The sequence below is a fragment of the Chrysemys picta genome, chromosome 9 (assembly GCF_011386835.1).
Source record: "Chrysemys picta bellii isolate R12L10 chromosome 9, ASM1138683v2, whole genome shotgun sequence".
Taxonomy (NCBI): Eukaryota; Metazoa; Chordata; order Testudines; family Emydidae; genus Chrysemys; species Chrysemys picta.
Window position 1 is genome coordinate 49,056,306 of NC_088799.1, and position 27,898 is coordinate 49,084,203.

At 44.6% G+C, this 27,898-nt stretch overlaps 1 protein-coding gene across 2 annotated transcripts in view; it reads left to right on the forward strand.

The window, feature by feature from the left end:
• The first annotated feature begins 239 nt into the window (after positions 1–239).
• Positions 240–27,898, forward strand: part of DBR1 (debranching RNA lariats 1) — a 31,022-nt gene continuing 3,363 nt past the window's right edge. Inside the window, exons 1-7 of one of the 2 annotated variants that reach the window (XM_042853469.2) lie at positions 240–832; positions 1,884–2,008; positions 11,174–11,254; positions 11,868–11,953; positions 14,652–14,876; positions 16,252–16,332; positions 19,100–19,245. In XM_042853469.2, the coding sequence (XP_042709403.2) occupies positions 420–832; positions 1,884–2,008; positions 11,174–11,254; positions 11,868–11,953; positions 14,652–14,876; positions 16,252–16,332; positions 19,100–19,245 (1,157 nt within the window). In that variant the 5' untranslated portion in view covers positions 240–419. The remainder of the gene's footprint in view (positions 833–1,883; positions 2,009–11,173; positions 11,255–11,867; positions 11,954–14,651; positions 14,877–16,251; positions 16,333–19,099; positions 19,246–27,898) is intronic. The other variant, XM_024110589.3, reaches the window with a different exon arrangement.

Below are 27,898 nucleotides of genomic sequence, written 5' to 3' on the forward strand. Positions count from 1 at the left end.
AAAAAGTCTGACTGTCCGATGCACTGTCTGCATGTTAGCTGCAACCAACAGCTCCCACAGAGCTTAACGCCCTTTTAGGGCGCCATTACACACGTACACGCAATGGACACATACACACTCCCAAACCCAAAGGCACCTGCACGCTACAAGCCCACATGCACGCAGCTCGCGCACACAGCATGCACGTGGCCAGGCACGCACACAGCCCGGATGTTGCACGCGCACGCATATGCGCGCGTGCACACCCCGATTGTGGCCCGGGAGCGCGCAGGCCAAGTGCTGGCGCGGGCCGCAGCTCGGCCGCAGCCGGGCGGGGGCTGATGTGCAGGCGCGCGGGACGGTGTCCGGCGAGAGCTCGGGGGCTGGTGACGCATTAAGCACGCGCCGCGCGATGAAGGTGGCGGTGGCCGGCTGCTGCCATGGCGAGCTGGACAAGCTTTACGAGACGCTGGAGCTGCTGCAGCGGCGCAATAACGTGCGTATCGACCTGCTGCTGTGCTGCGGAGACTTCCAGGCTGTGCGCAACGAGGCGGACCTACGCTGCATGGCCGTGTCGGCCAAGTACCGCCACATGCAGACCTTCTACCGGTGAGCGTCGGGCCTGGCCGCTCGCCCTGGAGCCCCGCGGCGCCCGCTTTGTGCGCCTCTGTTGCCGTGGGGAGCAGAGCGCTGCCAGATGCGGTACCGGGAACTTCCTGTCCCCGACCGCCGGCGCGAAAGCGGGGAAAGGATGCGCCCTCTACCCAGAGTCGCTGGGTAACTGGAGCTCGGACCGCCCTCCCCGCCGCGAACGGCCGCTGCTTCCTGGCCCGGTCCTCCCCCCTCTCCTCAGGTCTCTACCCACTCCATGTCCCTGCGGGATTCTGCAGAGATCGGGACAAGGCGGGATCCCCCTGAACTGAAACGCAGCCTGAAACTGAGCATTGTCGTTTTTATATACAAATAAATAACAGTAGCTTTGTTTTCAGTAAAAAGAACGAGGAGTACTTGTGGCACCTAAGAGACTAACACAGGGGTCGGCAACCTTTCAGAAGTGGGGTGCCGAGTCTTCATTTATTCACTCTAATTTAAGGTTTTGCATGCTAGTAATACATTTTAATGTTTTTAGAAGGTCTCTTTCTATAAGTCTATTATGTATAAACTATTGTTGTATGTAAAGTAAATACATTTTTAAAATGTTTAAGAAGCTTCATTTAAAATTAAAATTAAAATGCAGAGGCGCCCCCGCTCTCGACCCCCGGACTGGTGGCCAGGACCCGGGCAGTGTGAGTGCCACTGAAAATCAGCTCGTGTGCCACCTTTGGCACGTGTACCATAGGTTGCCTACTGCTGGACTAATACATTTATTTGGGAATAAGCTTTCGTGGGCTAAAACCCACTTCATCGGATGCATGCAGTGGAAAATACAGTAGGAAGATATATATATATATATACACACACACACACACACAGAACATGGAAAAAATGGGTGGTGCCATACCAATTCTAACAAGACTAATCAATTAAGGTGGGCTGTTATCAGCAGGAGGAAAAAGACTTTTGTAGTGATGATCAGGATGGCCCATTTCAAACAGTTGACAAGAAGTTGTGAGCAAGAGTAGGGGAAAAATTAGCATGGGGAAATAGTTTTTACTGTTTGTAATGACTCATCCACTCACGGTCTTTATTCAAGCCTAATTTAATGGTGTCCAGTTTGCAAATTAATTCCAATTCTGCAGTTTTGGATAAATTAGATCTGTCTTTGAACGAAAAAATCTTAAAAATCCAACTTTTTTTGCATGTAGACTTGTGTAGGACCAATCTCTTCTGCTGCTTAAGCATGTAAGCATCTTGAAATATCACTTGTGTATTGTTAAGATGTTGTTTTTCTGTTTCTGAAATAGGTATTATTCGGGAGAGAAGAAGGCTCCTGTTCTCACAATCTTTATTGGGGGTAATCATGAAGCCTCAAATCACTTGCAGGAACTGCCATATGGAGGATGGGTGGCACCAAACATATATTACCTTGGTATGGAATGTCACTTAATTCTTTGATTTTACAGATTTAATGTATAAATATGGGCTTGAACTTCTAGGGGTTAAATATTGAGGTATCTTCTATAAACTCTTAAATTTCTAACTAGGTTGAGATACATATTACTGTTCTGGATTTTGTTTTTGGAGTACTGGCTATGTATTATTGGGAGAACCTCAGGAGGATTCAGTTTTGCTTCAGATGCTCAGTTGAAGTTTAGCAGAATATAGTAAGATGTCTTTGGCTAGGTGATCTGGTGAGCCCCAGTCTTCGTTTTTAGTGACTTCAGTACTTCTGGGTTCTGTTTTTGGTTTCTTTCTGTATTCTCCAAGGGCCAGTGTTTAAATTATGCTGAGGATTCGCCCGTTTTTCTCTTTACCCTCCACCTCACCCTTTCTATCCAATCTTTGATTTCAAATTGGCTCTGAAATTTCCTGTTGGATGACCTGCAAATGGATGGATTGCATCAAAGAAGATGGTAAGCAAGTGGACTTCAGTGCTGCCTTGTACAGACGAAGATGGTGATGCTTGCATGACGATCTGACAAGTTGATGGGATAAGGGGTAGATGACCAGCCATCATATCAAACTCTCTCTGCAACTGAATTTAATCTTTCTTCTTAATCTCTTTACTCATGATACATTCTCTCATCTCTGCTTATCTTTCCTATTTCCCAGGACCACAACCTGAGTATTATCTTTGACCTTTTTTCTTATTTGTTGGTGGTTTCGCTCTAATATTGCCCAAACTAGCTTCTTTATTATCCCTACTACTCCTAACACCCTTCCCTATGCCTTGGTCACTTTTTACAATTAATGTAACCCACCTTTGTCTGGTCCCCTCACTACTGTCCTGTTTCCGTTCCAGTCAATTGGACATGCCACTGCTAATGACCTTTCTCTCCTGCTCCTATCACTAAATTGGCCTTGCTGCTTTCTGGATTAAGTTTAGGTTCTTTGCTTTTTATCTACAAGACCTTATTCTGCATTAGAAAAGAGACGGCTAAGAGGGATGATACGATAAAGGTCTATAAAGTCATGAATGGTGTCTTTTTCCATGTGGCTTGTGCTTTCTCTGTTTCAAACACAAGCTGCCCAGCACAAGGCTTGGAAGCCTTTTCTGTCCATAAGTATGCCCCTGCATGCCTTGCTGAGTCATAAGGTGTATCCCTTGCCTTCTCTCAATGGGTCAGTTGTATGGCTGATGGTCCTTAATGGGCCATCAAGCAGGGTAGACAACGCTGATGCCAAACTGTCTGGGGGTGTTACGCAGAAGCACAGCACATGTTTTGTCATACATATCTATAACCCATAATACAAAGGTGATACAAACACATAAATGAGATTATCGTATTTGGCAAATTATAACATTTTGCAGATATCTTACATGGCATATCTGCCACAACTCATTGCAATTTTATAATATTAATATTAATAATATCTTCAAGTGTCCCCCAGATTCCATACAGAGTCACACACGCCCCATGCAAAATTGATACAGAAAGGGGTGTCCCTAGACACTGCTGAATGCATCATAAGAATTTTTCATTTTTGGTTATGTATCACTACAGCTTCTAACTCAGTGTCAAGTATCACTGTATAACAGAAATACACCTCTACCCCAATATAATGCTGTCCTCGGGAACCAAAAATTCTTACCGCGTTCTAGGTGAAACCGCGTTATATCAAACTTGCTTTGATCCGCAGTAGTGTGCAGCCCCCACCCCCTCAAGCACTGCTTTACCGTGTTGTATCCGAATTCGTGTTACATCGGGTCACGTTATATTGGGGTAGAGGTGTAGTTTATCAAAATTAGATTTGATTAGATCAGGCTTTTTTCTATAAAGCTTATTTCATTCTCTGAAAGACTTTCTCATCTGATGATACTCTAATATAGACCTTACTTCTTTCAAGGGTGTAATTACCTGGGCATTCAGCCATGACAGCAATGTGGTAGTGTACCTCAGTTTCCCTTTCTATACAGCAGACTAGATTTGTAAAGGTTTCTCTACTGTGCCAAGTTTCACAGTTGCTTACAGGTATCAGTTGTAACGTTTCACTATCAAAAAGCTGTCTAGCATACTGTGTGTTTTTAAGTATTCTTCCCAACATGTTTGCAGGCTTTTTATCAAAGTCATACACATTGTACCTTTTTAGCAGGGTTGACATAAAAATCAAATACATTAGAAGGCTAAACCTTAACAGTAACACGAAACTTGTTACCAGTCATTGTTTATAAGTATCTTGGTCATACCATGCCTCTTGTCTCACTAAGGGCTAGTCTACACTGGCAACCCTAAAGTGCTACCACAGCAGCGCTTTAACGTGGCTTGTGTGGTCAAGGCAGAGTACTGGGAGAGCTCTCCCAGTGCTCTAATAAAACCACCTCCACGAGGGGCGTAGCTACCAGCGCTGGGAATGCGGCTCCCAGCGCTGGTGCGCTATTTACGCTGGCGCTTTACAGTGCTGAAACTTGCTGCACTCGGGTGTTTTTTCACACCCCTGAGCAAGAAAGTTGCAGCGTTGTAAATTGCCAGTGTAGACAAGCCCTAAATATCTTGGCTGGCCAGGTGTGTACTCAGTGCTACCAGTTATGGGGCAAATCTTTCCCCTCCCTTATCTGCTAGGTAGATTGTATCAACCCAGACACTAGCTTTCAAATTCTTATCTGCTACCAATTTCAAGGCTGGACACTCATTCTTCCCCTCACAGGATTGGGTCCCTTCCCCCCCCACCCCCCTTCTCCTAGAAGGTTGAAAATTGAGCCTCCCTACTTACAGGAATCCCTTTACTGGCTAGGTGTGTTCACCAACTGCAGCCCCTCTGTTCTATGAACATCTATAGAGACGCTCTCCTGCATGTTTGCTTGTGGATCATCATTCATCACCACCAGCTTAGAGACTGGACTCTGTCTTAAAGAGATACCAAACAAATCCAAAGTGTCTCAAGCAGGGATCGGCAACCTTTGGCACACAGTGCGCCAGGATAAGCACCCTCGCGGGCCGGGTCGGTTTGTTTACCTGCTGTGTCCGCAGGTTCGGCTGATCGCAGCTCCCACTGGCTGCGGTTCGCCGCTCCAGGCCAATGGGGGCTGCGGGAAGCAGTGGGGGACGAGGGATTGGCCTGGAGTGGTGAACCACGGCCAGTGGGAGCTGCGATTGTCCAAACCTGTGGACGCAAACAAACCGGCCCGGCCCACCAGGGTGCTTACCCCGGCGAACCCCGTGCTAAAGGGTGAGAAGTATCGGGGGGTAGCAATGTTAGTCTGTATCCACAAAAGCAACAAGGAGTCCAGTGGCACCTTAAAGACTAACAGATTTATTTGGGCAGAAGCTTTCGTGGGTAAAAAAACCTCACTTCTTCAGATGGATGGAGTGAAAGTTACAGATGCAGGTATTATATAATGAAACATGAAGAGAAGAGAGTACCTCACAAGTGGAGAACCAGTGTTGACAGGGCCAGTTCAATCAGGGTGAATATATCAGAGGGGTAGCCGTGTTAGTCTGAATCTGTAAAAAGCAACAGAGGGTCCTGTGGCACCTTTAAGACTAATAGAAGTATTGGGAGCATAAGCTTTCGTGGGTAAGAACCTCAAGAAGTGAGGTTCTTACCCATGAAAGCTTATGCTCCCAATACTTCTGTTAGTTTTAAGGGTGAATATAGTCCACTCCCAATAATGGATGAGGAGGTGTCAATTCCAGGAGAGGCAAAGCTGCTTTTGTAATGAGCCAGCCACTCCCAGTCCCTATTCAAGCCCAAATTAATGGTGGTAAATTTGCAAATGAATTTTAGTTCTGCTGTTTCTCTTTGAAGTCTGTTTCTGAAGTTCTTTTGTTCAAGAATAGTTACTTTTAAATCCGTTATAGAATGTCCAGGAAGATTGAAGTGTTCACCTACTGGCTTTTCTATGTTACCATTCCTGATGTCCGATTTGTGACCATTTATTCTTTTACGTAGGGACTGTCTGGTTTGGCCAATGTACATGGCAGAGGGGCATTGCTGGCACATGATGGCATATATCACATTAGTAGACGTGCAGGTGTCGCTAGAGTAGATATGGGGACAGAGTAGGCAACTATAAGTACCCGCATGGCCCCACAGTATGCGAACATTTTTATGTCTGACTTAGAATAACGCTCCCTCAGCTCTCGTCCCCTTGCGGTACCCAGAAATCATCTACTACAGGACTGGCCCAACAAGGAAAATAACAGAACACCTCTGGCTATCACGTACAGCCCCCAGCTAAAACCTCTCCAGCGCATTATGAATGATCTACAACCTATCCTGGAAAACGATCCCTACTCTCTCAGACCTTGTGAGGCAGGCCAGTCCTCGCTTACAGACAACCCCCCAACCTGAAGCAAATACTCACCAGCAAGTACGCACCACACCACAGAAACACCAACCCAAGAACCAATCCCTGTAGCAAACCTCGTTGCCTACTCTGTCCTCATATCTACTCTAGCGACACCATCAGAGGACCCAACCACATCAGCCACACCAACAAGGGCTCATTCACCTGCACGTCTACTAATGTTATATATGCCATCATGTGCCAGCAATGCCCCTCCTCATCTATTATTGGGAGTGGACTATATTCACCCTGATTGAATTGGCCCTGTCAACACTAGTTCTCCACTTGTGAGGTACTCTCTTCTCTTCATGTGTCATTATATAATACCTGCATCTGTAACTTTCACTCCATGCATCTGAAGAAGTGAGGTTTTTACCCATGAAAGCTTATGCCCAAATAAGTTGGTTAATCTTTTAAGGTGCCACCGGACTCCTTGTTGTTTTTAAAGGGTGAGAATTTGCCTGCTCTCCCTGCATACTTGTGGGTTACTGGTTTTTCAGAGCAGAACAGCCTTCTGACTGAACCCAGTCTTTCCTCAGTACCTGAGTCACAGACTGTTTACTTAAAGAATCAGCCTGGAGATTCTTGACCAACATGCTGGTCAAGCCCAGCCATTTGGCTACAGGGCTGTTCAATTTCTCTAACAATTTTTGCCCCATCTGAAACCTTCTCTAGGCTATCCACATTGGATCTTTCTAAAGCAAGGTCAGTGGATCTATACACTTCAGAAAGACTCTGGCAGTCTCCCAAACAAACTGTTGCTTTCCCTATACAGTGATTCACCCTGAGTTAACTCAATCAGATCACTTCCACACCCATCAGTTGCAGCAAACTGCTTGCAAAAACTACCATGAAGATTTTTCTCTTCAGGAATCTTTCTAAGCAACAATCTCTCCCCCAAACCCCGCTCTACAGAAACATTGCTCTGTGGAGCCACAACAAACTCCCTCTGAGTTTATTCCAGAGGTGATTCTGGGTGTATTAAGAGGAATTTCACACAACCTCCTTTTAGGCAAGCTGCTAAACTCCATGGTTAAAGGGTTAGAGGCATTCTTTCCCTCTGCAGCTTTCCTCACTGGTAAAATGCAGGTTACCCCTCACAAGCTTAGGAACACTTCCTTCTTGGGTTTCAGTCAAGTCCAGAACCACTCTGGGACAAATGAAATATCCTCAACCATCATAGGCTGACAGGCACCTTCTGTCTGCTCCACAGACAGAGGACTGGAGGTACATTCTCCTTCATTAGGCACACTGTTATTTGCAACAGACAAAGAATTGGAAACTGTTTTTTCTTCAACAGATAAACTGTTGCTTTCTACAAACAGTGGCTCATCATACTGAGTTACTTTAAGTAAATCACTTTTACTTTGTTCAGTCTCACTTTTATAAACTTCAGTTGCCAGCAATCCATCACCCACCAGAAATCTATTCTTTCCTTCCTCAGTTAGGGCTTCACACTGACCATCAACTCTAATTTTCTCTAAAGAAATGTTTTCCTGAGCTTCTTTCTGTGCTTCATTTAACTCCAGATTCACTTCTGAGATATTAGATATTCAGAAATTTCTTCACCATATAAACTGCTTTTCTGACTGGACAAAGCTATTTTCCACAATCCCAAGGCTAGAGAGACTCTCTTCCTTGTTATAGCATACCTGGTTAAACACATGCAACTGCTTTACAAATCTGACTGTTACAGACAACATACAGAGGATTCACATTCATACTTTATCTTGGTTTGGGTTATGATATTACCCTGATTAACATAGTTACCACATCATTATTAAACAACATACCAACATTCTTATAAACTGAACAGTCTCTATTTCCATCATTGCTGTAGAGAGGAGCTGAGCTTCCAGGATAACACAGTACAGGTCTGTTGCATCTTATGCGCATTTAACATGTGCGATTTCAACTTTACGCAGTCGGCAAAAACAAAAACAAAAAAAAGAGAAAAACCGTTTTAATACTATACCTGTAGAGCGGGCGATTTTGCCCGCCATTGAACTCAATGGGGTTTTGGCTATACGTGGTTTTCACTTTACGCACTAACCGCGGAATGGAACCCCCGCGTAAGATGAGACAGACCCGTACCTGCTGTTCTTTAATTATTTTGATTTGGAATTTAAGTCTGGCAACATCGGTCTCAGCTTGCAGCAGATCCATTCGCCTCCTGTGAGATTTTCTCTCTCCAGCTTGCTTAGTTCTTTCCTCAGCTCGCCTGGCTCTCTCCTCAGCTTCTTTTCCAGCTGGGCCAAGGCTTGCTTCTCTTGCATTCAAAGTTCTCCCATTTCTCTCTCATGCTGAAGACACTGGCTCTCTCTCGGGGCTTGCAGTTTTGATTGTGGATCACTCGTTGTGACTAACCTTAACTTTTGACACTCTGTTTTAAATTTCAAATTTGGAATAGCATGGGGTTCTGATCCAAAACCCAAATGATCTGGTTCTGTGTTAACTACACCAAAGTGACCTGTGGTGCTTTGGGCAGCCCTCACTGGAAATGCTAAGGTCAGGGCAGGCTGCAAAAGGGAGAGCAGATACTCACAGACTGGTGAGTAACACTGAAGTTAAACTCCCCAACCAGTCACGAACTGTGCTTCTGATTCCCCACACTGGTTATCAAGAAGCAAAAAAGAAATCATAGCTCCCTTTATTGCATTTCAATTCTCTGGCTCCCAGTCAGCACCTAGGTCCAGTACTGTAGAACTTATTTAAAAAACAAAACACCAAACTGCTCACATATACAAAATGTTCTGACCCCAAAGGGTCAGCCACATTACCAGGTCAGTTTAGGTTTGAATCTTACCCAAAACACTACGCTGCCAGCCAATCCTTCAGTGTCTGAAAGTAAAGGTTTATAATAAAGGGAGGAAAAAAAACTACTTGGCTTCACAACATCCCTGGCAACAAAACTATAACGGGGTTCAAAAGAGAATTAGATAAGACCATGGAGGATAGGTCCACCAATGGCTATTAGCCAAAATGGTCACTGACACAACCCCATGCTCTGGATGTCCCTAAGCCTCTGACTGCCAGAAGCTGGGACTGGACAACAGGGGATAGATCACTTGATAATTGCTCTATTCTGTTAATTTCCTCTGAAGCAGTGGTCTCGAACCTTTTTACACACAAGATCACTTTTTGAATTTAAGATCAACCCAGGATCTACCCTTCCCCTTCCCCTTCCCCTTCCCCTTCCCCAAGGCCCTGCCCTACTGACTCCATTCCTCCCTTCCTCTGCCGCTTGCTCTCCCACACCCTCACTCACTTTCACTGGGATGGGGCAGGGGGTTGGGGTGCCGGAGGGGGTGCAGGCTGGGGCAAAGGGGTTCGGAGTGGGGGAGAGGGTTCCAGGCTGAGCCTGTGGCAGGGGATTGGCGCGCAGGAGGGGGTGTGGGGTGCAAGCTCTAGGAGGGAGTTTGGGTGCAGGAGGGGGCTCCAGGCTGGGACAGGGGTTGTGGTGCGGAAGGGGGTGAGGGGTGCAAGCTCTGGGACGGAGTTTGGATGCAGGCTCTGGGCTGGGATAGGGGGTTGCAGTGCAGGAGGGGGTGTGAGGTATAGGCTCCGGCTGGGAGGCACTTACCACAGGTGGCTCCCGGTTGGCGGTGCAGCAGGGCTAAGGCATGCTCCTGCCTGCCCTGGCCCCACGCCGCTCCCGGAAGCGGCTGGCATGTCTCTGTGGTCCGGGGGGGAAAGGCAGCTCCGTGCGCTGCTGCTGTCCCCACCCCCGGTGCCGACTCTGCAGCTCCCATTGGCCAGGAACTGCGGCCAATGGGAGCTGCAGGGATGGCACGTGTGGACACCTGCTGCTCTCCTTCTCCCTCTGCCCCCCCCCCCCCCCCGGGGCTGCAAGCACTGCCCCCGTAGCTCCCATTGGCCACAGTTCCCGGCCAATGGAAGCTGCGATGTTGGTGCTGGGAGAGGGGGCAGCACGTGGAGCCACCTGCTCCCCCCTCCTCGCCCCCCCCCGGTCCACAGAGATACGTCAGCCGCTTCCGGGAGCGGTTGGGGACCAGAGCAGGCAGGGAGTCTGCCTTAGATGTGCTGCGCCACCGGACTTCTAGTGGCTGGAGATCACCATTGACTGGCAGAGGCTCCAGGATCAACTAGTCAATCGCGATCGACGGGTTGGTGACCACTGCTCTGAAGCATCTGGCACTGGCCACTGTTGGAAGACAGGATGCTGGGCTTGATGGTCTAAGTATGGCCGTTCTTACAGTTCTCCCCCTCCTAAATCTCATCTCACTTCTGAAATATTTCCCTTTACTACTCCCTTCTTTTCATCTTACTATTTTTTTTGTCATCTTTCATGCTCTGTGTGACTGAAAGTCTCCATGTTTGCTTCTGTCAAGTATTTCTTATCCTTCGAATTTCTTTTTAAAATTCACATATTCAATCAATCCTTGCTTTTCACCTTCAGTTATCCCCAAATGACTGACTTGCCATGTGCTTTTATTCTTGTCAGTCTTAAATTGTAAGACTTACTTTTATTTTATTTGTAAAGAATCATGAAGATGTGTGGTGCTGCTATATGAATGACTTCAATTGTTTTGGGCAGGTTAGAAATACAAAAATTGCTTTCTACAATAATAGGTCTGGATCTGGAAGTAGTGCCAGAGGCAAGTGAACATTTTCTAAAATGTAACTCATTTGAACCGTAGTTCTGGATGAGTTATTTTATCTGAACCAATTCTTTTGTACCTAATGCACATTGTGTTAAAGTTGAACAGACTAGATTACAATTCCTGAAAGCTCCCTGTTTTCCTGATATGCAGAGAATTTTATTTTAATGTCTTGTCATTCTAGGTTATGCAGGAGTAGTAAAATATCGTGGTGTAAGAATTGGTGGAATTTCTGGCATTTTCAAATCTCATGATTATAGAAAAGGTAATATTTTATGTAACTTTGATTTTTTTTTATTAACATATGCATTCAGAAACATCTTGCAATTAAGATTCCATGCTCTTTTTATTAGGTGTTCTATTTATAGTGTGTGTGTTGGAGAATTTACAGGTTCTCCAAAGTTGCCTGTGAACAGATTCCCATGGTTGAGTCCACGTGTTTGTGCGCAGACATGGCACCAACTCTTCAAGCTGAAAACAGCCATTGACACCAGCAAAGGTGTCTTAAATCTGGAGCACCTATGCTTGCTCATAGTACTTTGGCAGTCAGTTGCCAAGCATGATCAGAAAAAGAGCTCCCCATGGATGTACAAGTTTTTGTAGCAATCATCCTAATGCTAATCATCCTAATGCTTCTTTGGCAGCATTCTTTACTTAATAGTTTTACCTATAAAACTGATTATGTAAGTTGGCGTTTATAATATAAATATCAAGGGACTGACTCAATTTGAATTTCAGAGCTGCGAAGTCTCAAGGCTTTATTCCCCCACTTATTCTCTGAACACCCCAAGCCAGGCTTACCCCTTGCAATTTAATTCCCCTTGCTCCCTCTAGGAACCCAATCTCTTGTGTGACCAGTTTTTCTTGGTATGTTTCAGGTCATTTTGAGTGTCCTCCATACAATCAGCAGACTGTAAGAAGTGCGTACCATGTGAGGAATATTGAAGTCTTCAAACTCAAACAGGTGGGGAGAAAAGCTCTCTCTCTTTTTTTTTTTTAAAAGAGGGTAGATAATATTGCATGAGATTAGGCTAATTTAGAGATGAGCATGTTGGTGATCTGAATTTACATTATCTGTTTCCATTGACACAATCAAAGTTTGCTTCTGCTATTCGCAATAGAAAGGTAATTCTACAGGCCTTGTCACTAGTCTCTGCAGTGTCGCAAGACTGCCTTCTTCAGTTGATAAAGAAACACATCACACAGGTCTCCCTCACAGCATGATGCAAATCCTTAATTACATCCTTAGCAGTATCAGGAAATATTCAAGGGGACTTACGTGCACAGGTTAAGTGTGCAAGCTGGAGGCTGTAGCTAAGATTTTATTTTAGCATCTGAGGGAGACTAGTGGGTTTCAGTTGGAAGCTGAAGGACATTTCCTGTAGTGATGCAGAGCCTAGCAGAGATGTACTCTGTTGGGATTGAGGTATAGTTAAAAGGTGTGGCATCAGCTGGCCCTTTGTATGGGAGGAGGGGAATGCTACTTAATCGGCCTTAATTCCTTCAAACAAAACTTTTAATGGAATTTCCTGAGTATTTAATTCAGGAAGTGTGTTTTGGGGAGAAGGCCTGGGAGCAGGGATACCTGCCTCAACTTCCCTGTGGTGTGTGAGGATATGGCAGGAGCAAAGATGTCTGTGGATGGGTGGAAGGAGGGCCTTCATGGGTCTCTTTAGTCTCCCTTACTCCAGCACAATGGTACCTGTATTCTTGGGCAGGGCGACCTCTCAAGTGCCATATCTGCTCTTCCAGGCTGCCATGGCTCCTCAAATGGGAGGAGCCTCTGTTAAAGCTACAGCGCTTCAGCAGATGCTAGTGAGCTCTCAGCGCTGGAGCTTGTAGCTTCTCTCCCCTGCAAACCCTGGAAGTTTCTTCCTGACTAAGACAAGGTTTCAGTTTCCTGTCCATAGAGTATAGGGAGCAGTCAGCTTCCCTGAAGGAAATGCAGAGTTAAGGTGACACTTCCCATGTAACTTTAACTCTGCTTCCTTTGATCCCTACCCTAAGGAGTGACTGAATAAGATTGCAGTACTGTCCCTCCCTCAGCCTTGTGAAGTGGGATCTCTGCAAACCAGCAGCGAATACTCCCCAGAATAGTCATGCTGCATGGAGCACAATGAGTTTGTTGGACTGTGTGAATAGGAGTGTTGCATTGGAGTTGTGCTGGGTACAGAGAACGGCATTCTTGGTTAGGGAAGGTAAGGTACTGTCGTTCTCAATTCCAACTGCCATCCCTTCAGAGACCGTTAAGGTGGTGTGGGAAGTGTCACTATAACTTTGCATTTTGTGATTTTTCCAGCACTGAGGGAGGTCCCCATCACTCCCCAAAAGACCCATCTCTGACTCCTGGAAGGTAAAAGGAATACTTTTCCTCTGTTCCCATTCAGAGACTGCTGGTGGCTCTGATGGGGAAGGATGGTCCCTCCTAACCTAGGAATCCGGTGGCACCTTAAAGACTAACAGATTTATTTGGGCACTTCACTCCATGCATATGAAGAAGTGAGTGTTTTTGTTTTTACCTACGAAAGTTTATGCCCAAATAAATGATGTGCCACCGGATTCCTCATTGTTTTTGTGGATACAGACTAACACAGCTACCCCTCTGATACTTGGCCTCCTAGCCTAATCCTCCTATAGCCACTTGGAGGTCTGGTCTACATTTAAAACTTATACCAGCATGGCTATGTTGATCAGAGGTATTAAAAAAAAAACAAAAAAAAAAACCCACAACCTTAGCTATATAGCTATGCTGACAAAAGCCCCAGTGTAGACAGTTATGCAGACAGAAGAGGGCTTCTGTCAGCATAGGACATTAACTAGGAGGTCATGTTACTATACTGACAGAACTCCTTCTTTCAGCACTAGGGGACTATACCAACGTAGTTGTGCCAACGTAGGCTCTGTAGCATATATGTAGCCAGAATGAATGAGTGACTGCTTCTGCTGCAGCTCAGAACTTTCCCAAGTTGCAAAAGAATGAAACTGACCTCCTTCAGTTTCACTGCTGCACTATGAAAATCTCTGAGCATGGTGCTAGAAAAATCACAGGCTTGGAGATGGAAAAATTATTATGCAGTTTTAAAAGAGCTATTGAAGTCCCAGTAGGCAGGGGATAGCTAAAATACTTCAAGAAAATTGCATAGATGGGGATTGAGAGTAACACAGGGAATCTCACCCATGCTTAAGTAGCTTGCCAGCTCAGAGAAGATAGTTGTATTCTATTGGCATACATTAACTTATGTTTGTAATAACTATAATTCAAGCATAGTGATACTTTCTTCCAACATTTTCTATTGTGTGAATTTGCTTTGTATATAGCACTTATTATATGGCTATAATTTTAGAAATTCTTACGGCCTTATAACTGCTTGACATTTGCCTCTGAGGGGAGATATCAAAATGATACTTTGCACTAAAGGCTGGCTTACCTATCCCAAGGAAAGCAAGAAAGTGGCGCACAAACCATAGAGTTTAGAGAATGCAAGATCAAACTCAATGGCAGTCTGAAAGATTGCATCCAGTGGTATAACGTCAGTGTTTAGAAAGTAAGACGGTCAGTCAAAATCCACTCTGGTCAGACAAAAAGAATCAAGTATGCTCTCCTTTCATTGGTATTCATTCAAGTGCAGTTCTTTTCCTATGTTTATTTTTTTGCTTTATAGCTAAAGCATCCTATGGATATATTTATGTCACATGATTGGCCAAGAAGTATATATCACTATGGAAACAAGAAACAGCTTCTTAAAATGAAGTCTTTTTTCCGCCAAGAAGTGGAAAACAATACATTGGGAAGCCCTGCTGCTTCAGAGCTTCTGCAGCACTTTCAACCCACGTATTGGTTCTCAGCACATCTTCATGTAAAATTTGCAGCTTTAATGCAACACCAGGTAACAAATAAACAAAAGCATGTCATGTGTATATCTCAGGTTTCTAATGCCAGTAGCCAGATCCACACAAGCATTTTTCTCTTTGTAAAAACTTATTTGCTTTTTTTTATAAATGTATTTTCATATAGCTTATGGAAAGTACTCCTACCTATATTAAGTAACTATTAATTCACCCTAATAATCAAAGGCTTAACATAATCTAAAGAGTCTTAACTCATGAAGACAGAGAATGTTATAACTTATTCTGTTTATAAGACATAAAATACTTTTGAAGCTATTTGTAGAACTATTACTTTTTCTTTTAAAAAGATTGGCTTTAAACTATAAATTACTCTGCCTTGTTGGTCACTAAACTAGTTGAGTAGCTGATGTTGCTGAACTAGAAAATTATATTTAACTTTAAAAATAGACAGCTGGATTTTTCACTTTGTTTAGGCGAGAGCCTGTAAATATAGTGAAAGAGGAGGGCAGAGAGCAATTCAAGGAAGATACTCATCTCAAATAACCAGGTATTCTTTTGAGTGCCTGAGATATGGCAAGGGTCCGAGCAGACAGGGAGAGAGTTCATGAGTAACCCTGACAAAGCCAGAAAACCTGCAAGGTTTAAACCTGTTGGTTTATTTACTAGTTTCTTGTCAACCAGAGTAATGCAAACTAGGAAAGTCCATTGGCAACATTCTCTTTGTGCTCCTTAACAGTTGGTAAACTCCAAACAGTATAAAACTCACAGTTGACAGCTCTTGTGTCTTTAGAGCTTCCTGTCTTGGCAAATCTCTTTCTCTCCCTTATGAGAATAGCCCCTTCTGAGGTTCTGAGTCTGTGGCCTAGTCTACACTAGCAATGTAAGTCAATCTAAGTTATGCTACGTAAGTTACGTAACTAAGTCGATGTAATTTACATACCTAGATGCTCTCCTGTTGACATAGCTTCTGTGTCTCATTAAAGTGGATTAATTAAGTAGACAGGAGAACGCTCTCCCGTCGACTTATTTCTTCTTCACTAGACCTGTTAAACCGATGCCTGCTGCTGCGATAGATGCAGTGGGCAATTTAGTCCGTAGCGTAGACAAGGTGTGTGTGCTTGATTAAACCTGATTGGTTCAGCTGAAGGCGACTTGTGTCTCTCCCCTCCCCCCCCCCCCCCCCCCCCCGTGTTGTTGCTGTCATCTACTTCAGTTTCCTCTGACTTCAGCTCAAGCTCTCCCTCTTTGTACCACAGTCCTCCCTTTTTATCTCTAGGACCTTTAGAATATTCTGTTTAATAGAAAATGTTTAAATTCTGCCCTGGAATCTCCATGCACAATTTGGTTATTAGAAAGGTCATATTTCAGGGAATCTTCAGCATTGCCAGTAATGGTTTCATTCCTGTTTCCTAGGCAAACATTGAAGGACAGCTGCCAAAAGCAACAAAATTTTTGGCTCTGGATAAATGTCTGCCACACAGAGACTTCCTGCAGGTAAGACCACCGTAAGTGGTCATCTACTACCATTTAGTACTTTATACATCTGGGCTAGGGAGTGCACAGTTCAGCAGGAAGCTGAAGAATGATTCTTCCATCCCCAGAGAATTAACTCTCACAGTTGCTGCTCATGTACGGGATGAGGACTTAATGGGGTAGTGGAAAATTAAGAGGATCCATTCTTGGTCTGCACAGAGGAATAGGGGGTCATAAGAATCCCTCCATATGCCCCTGTACAAACTGCCAGGACTTTGTAGCAGGATACAGGAATGAGGGGCACTGTGTATTTGCTTATTACTACTATAAAGCATGAGGGTGGGGGAATATGTGGAGCTTTTCGCTCTGCCCCCCAACGTGCTGACCAGTGGAGTGTGTGTAGTGGTAACTTGCTGCTGGAATAGATCAGAATTAAATTACTTTTCTCTCCCACCCCTCTTCTTGAAGCAAGTGGGGGTTGTGGAGGGAATTGTGATGTATTGTGACTGAATACCTCTTTCCTGGGAAGGTGCAACAATGGACCACACCTCACTATGGGTTGTGTCCTGGTGCCACTGTCTAGCCACATGTATTCTTCTGTCTTTGGAGGCAGTAGCTAAGTAACTGAAGGCCCCTGTAAAATGCCTGAAACATAAGCCTAAGGGAAATAAAAACACAAAAAGACAAGATCCCTCATTTGAGGAAAGTGAACTTCCTGAGTCTGTCCTGGTGAAGGAGAGCCCCTAAACAGGCTTTTTTTTCCTTCCTTATTTCATGATACTGTGATCAGGTGATTGTGGGATGAGAATCTGACCAGGGTAGGTTGGAAAAGTAGTTGGTGATCCAATGCACAACCCCTTAAGGACAATTATTTGGTATGAAATTCCAGAGAAATCCTAAAAGACAATCCAATCCAGACAGCTTATTGAATTCAATATCTTACAGTACCCAAAAGAGGACTTTTTCCTACTATTTGTAGTGGACTTTTTAGAATTTGTATTGCTCTAGGGCCTAAAGGCCCTACCTGGCATTGGGATTTCATTGCGCTGGGCACTGTATACATGGAAAAGAAAATGGTCCCTGCCCCCAAATACAAGACACACTGATAGACAATCAACAAAATTAAGCTTGCCAGAAGTACAGTACAATTTCTTCCCAGTTTCTCCTTCACATAAGAACCCCCTCTTCTGTGTACCACTGCCAGTCAAACTTCCTCAGTCCCTGCTCAGCCAGAGTATCCTCCTCCATCTCATCTTGCCCCATTGGGAAACTTAGCCCCATTCTGGGAAAGACACACAAACAAAAAACCGACTCAAGCTGCCAAATGTCTGAAAGTGGTGGATCTCAGCCACTTCCTGAACTTGCAGTGGGGGCTGAATCCCATGCTTGTTTCTAGGGGAGGTGGAAAGTGGCTTACTTGACCCAGGCCTGCTGCACCCACAGCCCCGAATCTGCCACTGGGTTCATGACCATGTCCCCTTCCTTCAGTGGGGTGAGATTCTTTAAGCAAGAGGATACAGTTATTCCATCTTTGGCAGAAGCTTCAGCAGTTGCTATGCAAATGCTGTCACATCAGCTTGTTTTACTGCGGTAATAGCAGCAAGAACCGGGCTAATGATTGAGGTATGTCAGGAACTGGAGAATTAAGTTGGTACTGAAGAAAGTGTTCCCTGGCAGATGCATCACGAGACACTCTGCATTAGAAGTAATAGATTCATTCTTCAAGACTTGGCTTCCTACAAACAGGGCCACGTGGGTTTTCAGCGGTCTACAAGAGTGCCTTTTTGTAGTCTGGAGTTTTGGATTTGACTAAAACCAGAGACACAGTCTGGTTCAGAGATGGGAGGTAGAACACTGGGGTTCCTGGTTGTTAGTCCACTAGATCATTCTGTCTCTCCAGCTAGTGAGCTTTACCTTTTGTGGCAAGAAGCCACACAGACTGCTCAGTACAGTAGCTGACTCAAATTAGGGCACGTACTAGGAGGAAACTTATGGTGGTCTTATTGCCATCAATGTCAATTAGGGTGTCACTGCTTTATAACCAAATATCAAGATCACTGCCTAAGGTCAATCCTACAGGTAACTGTAAGGAAGACTATTAATGACTAGTACTAGTATAGAGAAAAATCAGTGACTAATACAACACCAGTGATCAGTTCTGTGTTTTCAAGGCTATCTTCAAAAGACCCAGGATCTCTTTCAGAATCCTATAAAACGGGATGTTCCTTACCCTATGAATCCTCTTCTTGGGCTGAAAGAGAAAAGCAGCTCTGATCATATTTCACCAAACATTATAGGTTGGATAGTTCTATAAATGCAGTTCTTGGGAGATGCAGCTGTTCCTTCCCCGCTGCCTTCCTTTTTCTGAGGGAAGCGTTAAACAAACCAGTTTGGGATTGGTGGAAACGAATGGACTAGAAAGTAACTTCTGCTTGTTAGTCTGTATTTCAGATGCACCCACCTGGGCAGATTCTTGAATATATTGCCCACAAACTGTTTTCAACTTTTAACTTTAAAAATAAAGTCAAGCACTCAAAAGCTAGGAAATGCTAGAATTCATGTTGCCTGTGCAGCCTTAATTCAGCCTCCTTGTGCATATGTGTTATGATAGTCTCTAATTACATGATCACATACTACTTTATTCACAGAACCCCTGCCTTATTCAATGGGCAGGTATACTGAGCTTTTAATTAAGAACTGATTGCCTGAAGATAATGCTTAAAGATAGAACAATGTCTTCTTGTCAGGTTGAATTAAATGCCTCATTTGTCAATATTGTTTTTCTAAGGTAATAGATATAGACCATGACCCCAACGCATCTGAGTCTCTGGAATATGACATTGAATGGCTTGCTGTTCTCAAGGCTACTAACAATCTTATTAATGTGACTTCAAGCGCATGGAACATGCCTGAAAACAATGGCCTCCATGCAAAGTAAGTAAAATGAGTATTGGGTTTAAACTTTCTTTGTGTTGAAAATATGCATATACTTTTGAAAAGAGAGATTTGGGATATTAGAGATAGCATGGGTGAGGTAATATCTTTCAATTGGGGGCCTGGGGTGCACCGCTGCAGTGCAGACCCATAGTGTAGCATTCTCGTCCTGCAGCCAGGCCCCCATCTCTTGTAGCATCAGGTTATCTGTGGCATGCTATGCCAGATGGGCCCACAGAGCCACATTTTCATTATGGAGCTGGGTGGATTGCCTGTGCAGAGCTTGGTTCTCTGTTGTGAGCTGTGATGCTTGGGCTCGAAGCCTGGGGTGGTTTTCCTGGGAGTGGTCAACCCATTCTGCCATCTCAAATACCCTCTAGGGCAAGCCGGGCAGGAAGTGGCCCACTACCTTCATGTTCCCCCAAGGTAGGCCTCCACCATGGGGGAGAGTGGTCCAGACAAACTGTCAAAATCCCAACAAGGGTAGTTGGGACCATAGGTCAGAGAAGAGGGAAACCTGAGGTTGGGGGTCATAGAAGAGTTCATAGTCAGGTTCCAGGCCAGGGTCAATACCAAGGGTCAGAGTCTGTGTCAGGATTCAGGTTCTAAGTCAGGAGGCGAAGTCCAAATCAAGCCAAAGATGAAGCCTGGAGTTCAGGAGCAGGAATGATCACGGCAGCTACAGGAGATCGACACTGTTGCCTGGACACTTCCTGGAATACCCCTTAGGTTTTTATAGGACAGGGAGCCAATCAGGAGCCAGGAGTTGGCCTTCCCATGGTCTGTGTCCACAGCGGTTTGTGGACAGTAGAGTGCAAGCTGGTTACAGTTGCTGTTGTTTGGCACATGGAGATGCCAGCTACTTGGCAGCTCTACTGGCCTGGGTTCTAGATCCATTGGGCCGTATGGCATATTGGGGAGCTATCCTAATACCCATGATTGGTCCCCTGGTTTGGACAAAGTTATGTGTTGTTGAATGTAAAGTTGTGGGTGAGGATGAAATAGATGAATATGGTGATGTTTGGAGTGAATATCTGAGTGTTGGCCATTGTCTTGTAGGTATTTCAGACAGGCAGCAATTCTGTCATTGTGAGGGATGTTGGTGTATATAGGGAGGTGACATCCATGATTGCAAAGGTAGTGTTCTGAGGGAGGTTGTTAATGTTGCAGAGTTTCTAGAGAAACTACTTGTTCAGAGCCATAGCCTGGCTGGCTGATGTTCACTGTTGTTTTCAGTGGCTGCAAAAATTGTAAAAATGTGAGCTTTCATTAGTCCTGGTGGCAAAGAGCTAACCAGCTTTAGAGAATAAAATGCTGTTTGTCCACCTAAGCATTTAAATGGTCTCAGACTTTGAAAGTCATGCTGCTTTGAAGAAATGTGTAGAGCTGAGTCCCCACCTTTGCTGCTGCTAGACTGGAAACAGTCTTACACGAAACTGAAAAAATGGGGCAGCCCATCTATGTACATTGGTCTGGCTGTATCATCACAACAGAAAATCCAGCCAATTGTTATTTAAAGTACAAGTTCAGTTTTTTTCTCCAGTAGTTGTGACTTTTCTGTTCCTGATTATGCTGACTTGTTTCAGTGAAATTCTTTGATTGAAAAATCAGTTTCTCTTTGGTCTTCCATATTAGTCCAGATGTTTGGGCTATAGTCCCCCAATCAGCAGATGGAGACAACGCTAAAACTTTGGATAATCCCTCGATCCTTGCCTATGAGGGTCTGACCATCACTCAGCCTTCAGTTATTTGCTCTCTCTAGCAGCTGAAGAATGTTGTTCCTGGTAGGCTGCTGCTAGAGGAAAGCAGCAAGATGCTGGAGGCTTAAAGGAAGCCCTGTGACACTTAGTGTGCAGCTGTTCTTTGCAGCACATGTGCTATAGGGTCAGACTGTGGCCCTCAACTTCATGTACAATAGGGGACTCTTCCTTTAGCAAATGTTGATGTTAGCCCTTCTGAACAAGTCAAAGCGCCTGAGCCCCAGGCAGGGTTCAGGCTCCAACTCAGCCTAACATTGCCAGCTCCTTCTGTGTAGAGGTGAGTGGTAAGGGTCTGTACTCAGCGAGCCCTGACAAAGTAGGGAAACCCCATAAAGAACTCCACTCCACTGGGGACTCAGCCCTTGGGTACAAGGCTCTGGGTGCAGAGTCCTAGCAATAGGGGAAGGCTGAAGAACTTCCTCCAGACCTGGGCCCAAACAAGGTCCAACCACGGGGTCCTGGAAATGGTAGCAATCACATAGAATAAAGGCTGGTGTGAAACCTTGAGCAACTTAACACAATGCAATAGACTTGTTGGCCAAATGGTGCTTGAGACCCTAAGCCACTTTCTGAATAGACAGCCATCTCCTGGGTTCTGGAGATGAGAACAACATGGGGATCTGAGTCTATTTCACTGTCTCCAGAACAAGGAGTCTGTACCCAGTTCTGCACTGGAAAAATTTCAACTTTTCTTAGGATTCAAAGTATCAGAATGGAGCCACTTTAAAGTCAGTTCCTCAAGAAATTAACTTGGGTGGATTCTTATGCTTCCTGGTTATTCTGGGTACATCCCTACATGTGCCAATTCTGCAGTCTCAACAGAAGTTTTTGCAATTTATTATCCTGGACCAGCACTTCCACTGCCAAGCCTTACCTCCCTTGGGGCCCTAAGAAAGGGCATATATTCTGTAGTACCTGGATAACTGGCTGTGTCTGAGGTCTGTGTACTTGTAGAGGCATAGGTTGGTGATTAAATAAGAGACCTTGATCCTAAAGAGCAAATGTACTTGGAAAGTGGAGTTGATTACATCAGATGTTCAGTAATCCTGCAAGATGTCTAAGACTCACTGAGAGCAAAGTGTTTTCTTGACATTCTCTCAGCTGGATTTATTCTAGACTTGCCAGCCTGGGAAGCTTTGACAGTGGATGCTGGCATATATGTAACTGAAGAATTATGTATCTGGCACATTTCAGGTTTATACTACCTCCCCACTGAGCCAATTTTAGAGTAGCCTACAAATGAAAAATAGCATACCTTGTACTCAAACAAAGCCAGTCTACTTGTACTCAAGCTTTCAGAAAAAATCTGGTCTTGGACAAAGACCAAGCATGGATAATTTCAGCCCCAAAAGGTAGAAGTTGGATCAGTTTTAAGCAACTGAAAAGAGACCGTAATGTTGCAGAATCATATCCATTCTAAATGTTATCATTATGCGTTCAATTTTGTCTACACAACATTTTGATATGAATACAAATTTAATAAGATACATTAAATTGCTTTATAAAGTTAAGACGTGTATTGCCTAATGAATATAGTTTGTGCAGAGACAGTCTTCAAGGACTAAACCATGTTTGCAACCCGTGGAAGACCCTCTTAAATTACTATAAAAGAGAAGATGGCTAACGCACTCTGGGTTAAGTTCATCCCTATACCGAGGGGCCCAGAGCACAAAGCTATCCCATCTAATCATAGAATCATAGAATCATAGATTATAGGACTGGAAGGGACCTCGAGAGGTCATCGAGTCCAGTCCCCTGCCCGCATGGCAGGACCAAATACTATCTAGACCATCCCTGATAGACATTTATCTAACCTACTCTTAAATATCTCCAGAGACGGAGATTCCACAACCTCCCTAGGCAATTTATTCCAGTGTTTAACCACCCTGACAGTTAGGAACTTTTTCCTAATGTCCAACCTAGACCTCCCTTGCTGCAGTTTAAACCCATTGTTTCTGGTTCTATCCTTAGAGGCTAAGGTGAACAAGTTCTCTCCCTCCTCCTCATGACACCCTTTTAGATACCTGTAAACTGCTATCATGTCCCCTCTCAGTCTTCTCTTCTCCAAACTAAACAAACCCAGTTCTTTCAGCCTTCCTTCATAGGTCATGCTCTCAAGACCTTTAATCATTCTTGTTGCTCTTCTTTGGACCCTTTCCAATTTCTCCACATCTTTTTTAAAATGCGGCGCCCAGAACTGGACACAATACTCCAGCTGAGGCCTAACCAGAGCAGAGTAGAGCGGAAGAATGACTTCTCGTGTCTTGCTCACAACACACCTGTTAATGCATCCCAGAATCATGTTTGCTTTTTTTGCAACAGCATCACACTGTTGACTCATATTTAGCTTGTGGTCCACTATAACCCCTAGATCCCTTTCTGCCGTACTCCTTCCTAGACAGTCTTTTCCCATTCTGTATGTGTGAAATTGATTTTTCCTTCCTAAGTGGAGCACTTTGCATTTGTCTTTGTTAAACTTCATCCTGTTTAACTCAGACCATTTCTCCAATTTGTCCAGATCATTTTGAATTATGACCCTGTCCTCCAAAGTAGTTGCAATCCCTCCCAGTTTGGTATCATCCGCAAACTTAATAAGCGTACTTTCTATGCCAATATCTAAACCCTACTTAGATTTTAAATGACACATGCCTTGTGCTGACTTGATTCCCAAGAGCAAGTTTCATCCAGAGCTTTAGCCCCTTGTGCCCACTGTTCCCTCTAAGCTGTGTGCGCGCACAGATCCTAAACACCGCGCACACAAAAATTTGCCCAGAAGCACAACAATTTGCACAGAAGAAATTTTTTGCGCGCACGGCCTGTCAAAAATTAGAGGGAACATTGCTTGTGCCTATATGTTACAGTAGATGAGTAAATCAGAATCATATCCATCAGAACTGCTCAACTGTAGGAAATATTTCATATTACCTCTGGGGAAGGTGTTGCTGAAGTGTGTTTTCTGCTGTTCTAATAGACAGACAACTCCTTTCAGGAAGATTTGAGTGATTGAGGAACTTCTGCAATCAGGCAACTTTGTACAGTAGAACCTCACTATAACATGCTTCACAATAGCAAACCTTGGGCTATAGCAGTGTTTCTCAAACTGGGGTCTGTGGACCCTTGAGGGTTCATGAGGGAACTCTGGGGGGTCTGTGGGTCCTGCTGATTGACTCCTTCCCTTCCCTCCCAGTGCCTTCTGCATGCTGGGGAACAGCTGTTCCCTGAGGTGCAGGAGGTGCTGGGGGGGAGGGGGGGGAGAGCAGGGATGGGGCACTCTCGGGGAGGGAGTGAAAAGGGGTGGGGCAGGGCCTTGGGGGAAGGGGTGGAATGGGGCTTGGGGCTGAGTGGGGGGCTTTGGGTCTGTGGCAAAATCTTAAATCAAAATGGGGGTTCCTGGGTTACTAAAGTTTGAGAACCACTGGGCTATAGTGAACATGGTCCCTGAATCCTTATCCTGGCCCGGGGGCCACAAAGGCGGAGGGCCGAATGTGCTCCCCTGGGGCTGGAGGAGCTATTCCCTTCTCCTGATATAAGGACCTAACAAATATCTTGGATCCCCAGGGGTTCATTATAGCAAGGGTGTACTATATATGCAAGTATGGTCTCATTTCATGAAAACAGATGACATCTTTTATATATTTAGCCCTCTTTCTCCACTCTTTCAGACACCTCTTTAAAGCCCACCTCTTCAACCATTTCTTACCCTCTTACTGGAAGTCTTAGTCCTTCCTTTCTTGATCTGTTTAAATATCTTTGTTTGTGTCTTGTTTTAGATTGTAAGCTTCCTGTAGTTGGAAAGTTTTTAATCAGTTTGTAAAGCACCATGTAAATTTGATATGGAGAAATTTTGCTTGCTTGTAATAGCTTCCTCTTTCTTCACCAGTTCAGATGTTTGGGTTATAATTCCCCCCAAGGTGCAGATTGAGCCAGTATATTAAGGCTTTGGATTTCATATCACAGAAAGCACTAGTTTTCAGTTGAATACAATTAAAGCAGTACCAAGCAAAGACCGTCAACTGACAGTATTCAACAGCCATTAACTGATACATTTAGCAGTAGCAATTTGAACATACTGCAAAAAGCTTCAACTGATTTGCTGGTGCGATATGCATCCAGATCTTCAGGGAGCCTTAGAATGAAAAATGTTAAAAAGATGAAACTTTCTTTACTAAGTCCAGATGTTGAGACCACCGAAAGCAGTTATTTAGTATGGGAGGGATTATCATTTGACTACTGCCTTCACCACCCTTCTCCAGAGCCTGCAAACCGTGAACCTATTCCATAAACTTTGGCAAAAGTGCAACCAGAAGCCAGCCTTGCAAATATCCATTAAACAGAATTTTACTGCCCTGCCTGCCACACATGCGTGTCCCTTCCTCTCCCTCTCCCCGCCCCCCCACTGTAGAGTGAGAGTAAAAGTTAACTTTCCGCTGCAATAGTAAGTCTCTGATCAGTATCCTAATCCAGCTACAGACTATAGCTTTGGAGGCCACTTTATCTTTAAGCCTTGGTGAAGGATCAAATGTCTGAGACTTCCTAAACAATAGATCTTATTGTACTGTGGACATCCAGGTGCGTAGCCTTCCCTCCTTTAGGAATTTTGGGGTCAAATGAGGCAAGGGTGATTCTTCTGTTGGAAGACTGATTTGTTGGGCCTACATTCTGGCAGAGACCCAAGCATGACCTTTACCTTGCAAATGTCATACATTAGCTTGCAAATTTTCTACTCTTCTTACACAGCATGCTACTACTAGAAACTGGACTCAAAAATAGAAGTTGCAGGATCACAAATTGAGTAAGTCAATAATGTGATGCAGGTGCAAAAAAGGCAAAGGTCACTTTGGGATATAGTAACAGGAGTGTCATATGTAAGACATGTGAAGTAATTGTTCTGCTCTACTCTGCACTGCTGAGCCCTCAGCTGGAGTACTGTGTCCAGCTTTGGGCGTCACAATTTAGGAAAAATGTGGACAAATTGGAGAGAGTCCAGAGGAGAGAAACAAAAATTATAAAAGTTTTAGACAATATGACCTAAAGAAAGGTTTTTTTTTGTTTGTTTTTTAAATCTGGACATGTTTAGTCTTGAAAGAACACTGATAGGGGAACCTGGTAAGTTGTCATATGTGTTAAATGTCATGGTGTTAAAAGAGCATGGTGAGCAATTGTTCTCCATGTTTGCTGAAGATAGAAGAAGTAATTGGCTAATGCTGGATCAAGAGAGATCTAGGTTAGATATTGGGGGGGAAAAACTTTATAAGGATAGTTAAGCTCTGAATAGGGATGTTGTGGAATCCCCATCCTTGGAGGTTTTTAAGAACAGGTGGGACAAACACCTGTCAGGGAGGGTCTGGGTATATTTGATCCTATCTCAGTATGGGTGGCTGGATTAGATGATCTCTCAAGGTCCCTTCTGTGATGGGATCCCTGGGGTGCAGCCTGGGACTGTGGGACTGCTGTGCCCCCTTAATTCTCTCCAGCCTGGGCTTTCACTCACAATGCCTTGCTAGTGACAAGCAGCAAGCCTCTCCAGGTGTTATCACTCAGCACTACAGCATGTGGAGCCCCACACCCAGCTAGATTGCATGAATGCTCCCAGAGCCACTCATGAATCACACAGAGAAAGGCACTAGCCAAATCCTCCCAGCCTTGTACCTCAGGAATACACTGTCTTGCACTGCTCAAGCAGTGCAAATTTATTAATTGGTTCACCACTTCATCAATGGAAAGTGGATATACACCAGCCTTTGTAAACCTGAGCAAACACCCTTGCCAAACACTTCAGGCAAACTCACTGGTAACGAGAAACAGTTAAACAAATTTATTGACTACAAAAGATAGATTTTAAGTGATAGGCAAAAAGTCAGTTAGTTACCAAAATAAAATATAAGGGTTGAGAGTTTAGACTCTGTGCTATTAGACTGGGCAACATCTAGATTAAGCAGTTTTTCTCACCCCACTGGATATTGCAGTCCTAAATCTACAGGGCCAGTCCCTTCTGTTGGCATCTTCGGTCTTCTGGGTGTCTTTGTTGTTTGCAGCATAGGTGGTGGAAGGAGAAAAGGCCCAGCATGTGTCTACTGTGTTCTGTTTTATACCCTCAGTCCATGTGCTTGGAGAACACAAGTCCAGGCATGTTTAGTGGGCATTGCTGAGTCTTCAGGCAAGGTTGAGAAATTCCCCTCGCATGGCCTTGTGCAAGTGTGTCATTGAATTGTAACTCCTCTGCTGGACAATGGCAGGTGATGTCTGTTTAGTACCCACCCACCAGGCGTTGGTTACCTCCCTTGTCATTGTCTCTGGAGAGCTAGTATCTGGGTGCTTCCCAAACCCACATCATATTTTAGTGACAACCATACAACACATTCTTATAACTTCATATACATTAATGATATACACATTTAGATAGAAAAATGACTTTCAGCAGATCATAACCTTTCCTCTGATACCTCACGTGGCCTGCTTTATATGCAAGATCACAATTGTATATAAAGGAGGGATAGGGGAGTTATACGATGCTCCCCCAAAGTATAGAATGTCACACCTTCCAGCCCTACATTTCTGTGATTCGGTGAAATCCTTCCTAGAGATTCTAATAGGAGGTCACAAGACCATTCCCAGTACCAGGGGTACGGTACTACACTACAGCGGGGTGGCCAACCTGTGGCTCCGGAGCCACATGCGGCTCTTCAGAAGTTAATGCGGCTCCTTGTATAGGCACCGACTCAGGAGCTGGAGCTATAGGCGCCAACTTTCCAGTGGGCCAGGGGGTGCTCACTGCGCAACCCCTGGCTCTGCCACAAGCCCTGCCCCCCACTCCACCCCTTCCCCTGAGCCTGCCATGCCCTCGCTCCCCCCCCCTCCCCGCCTCCTACACGCCACAAAACAGCTAATCAGCA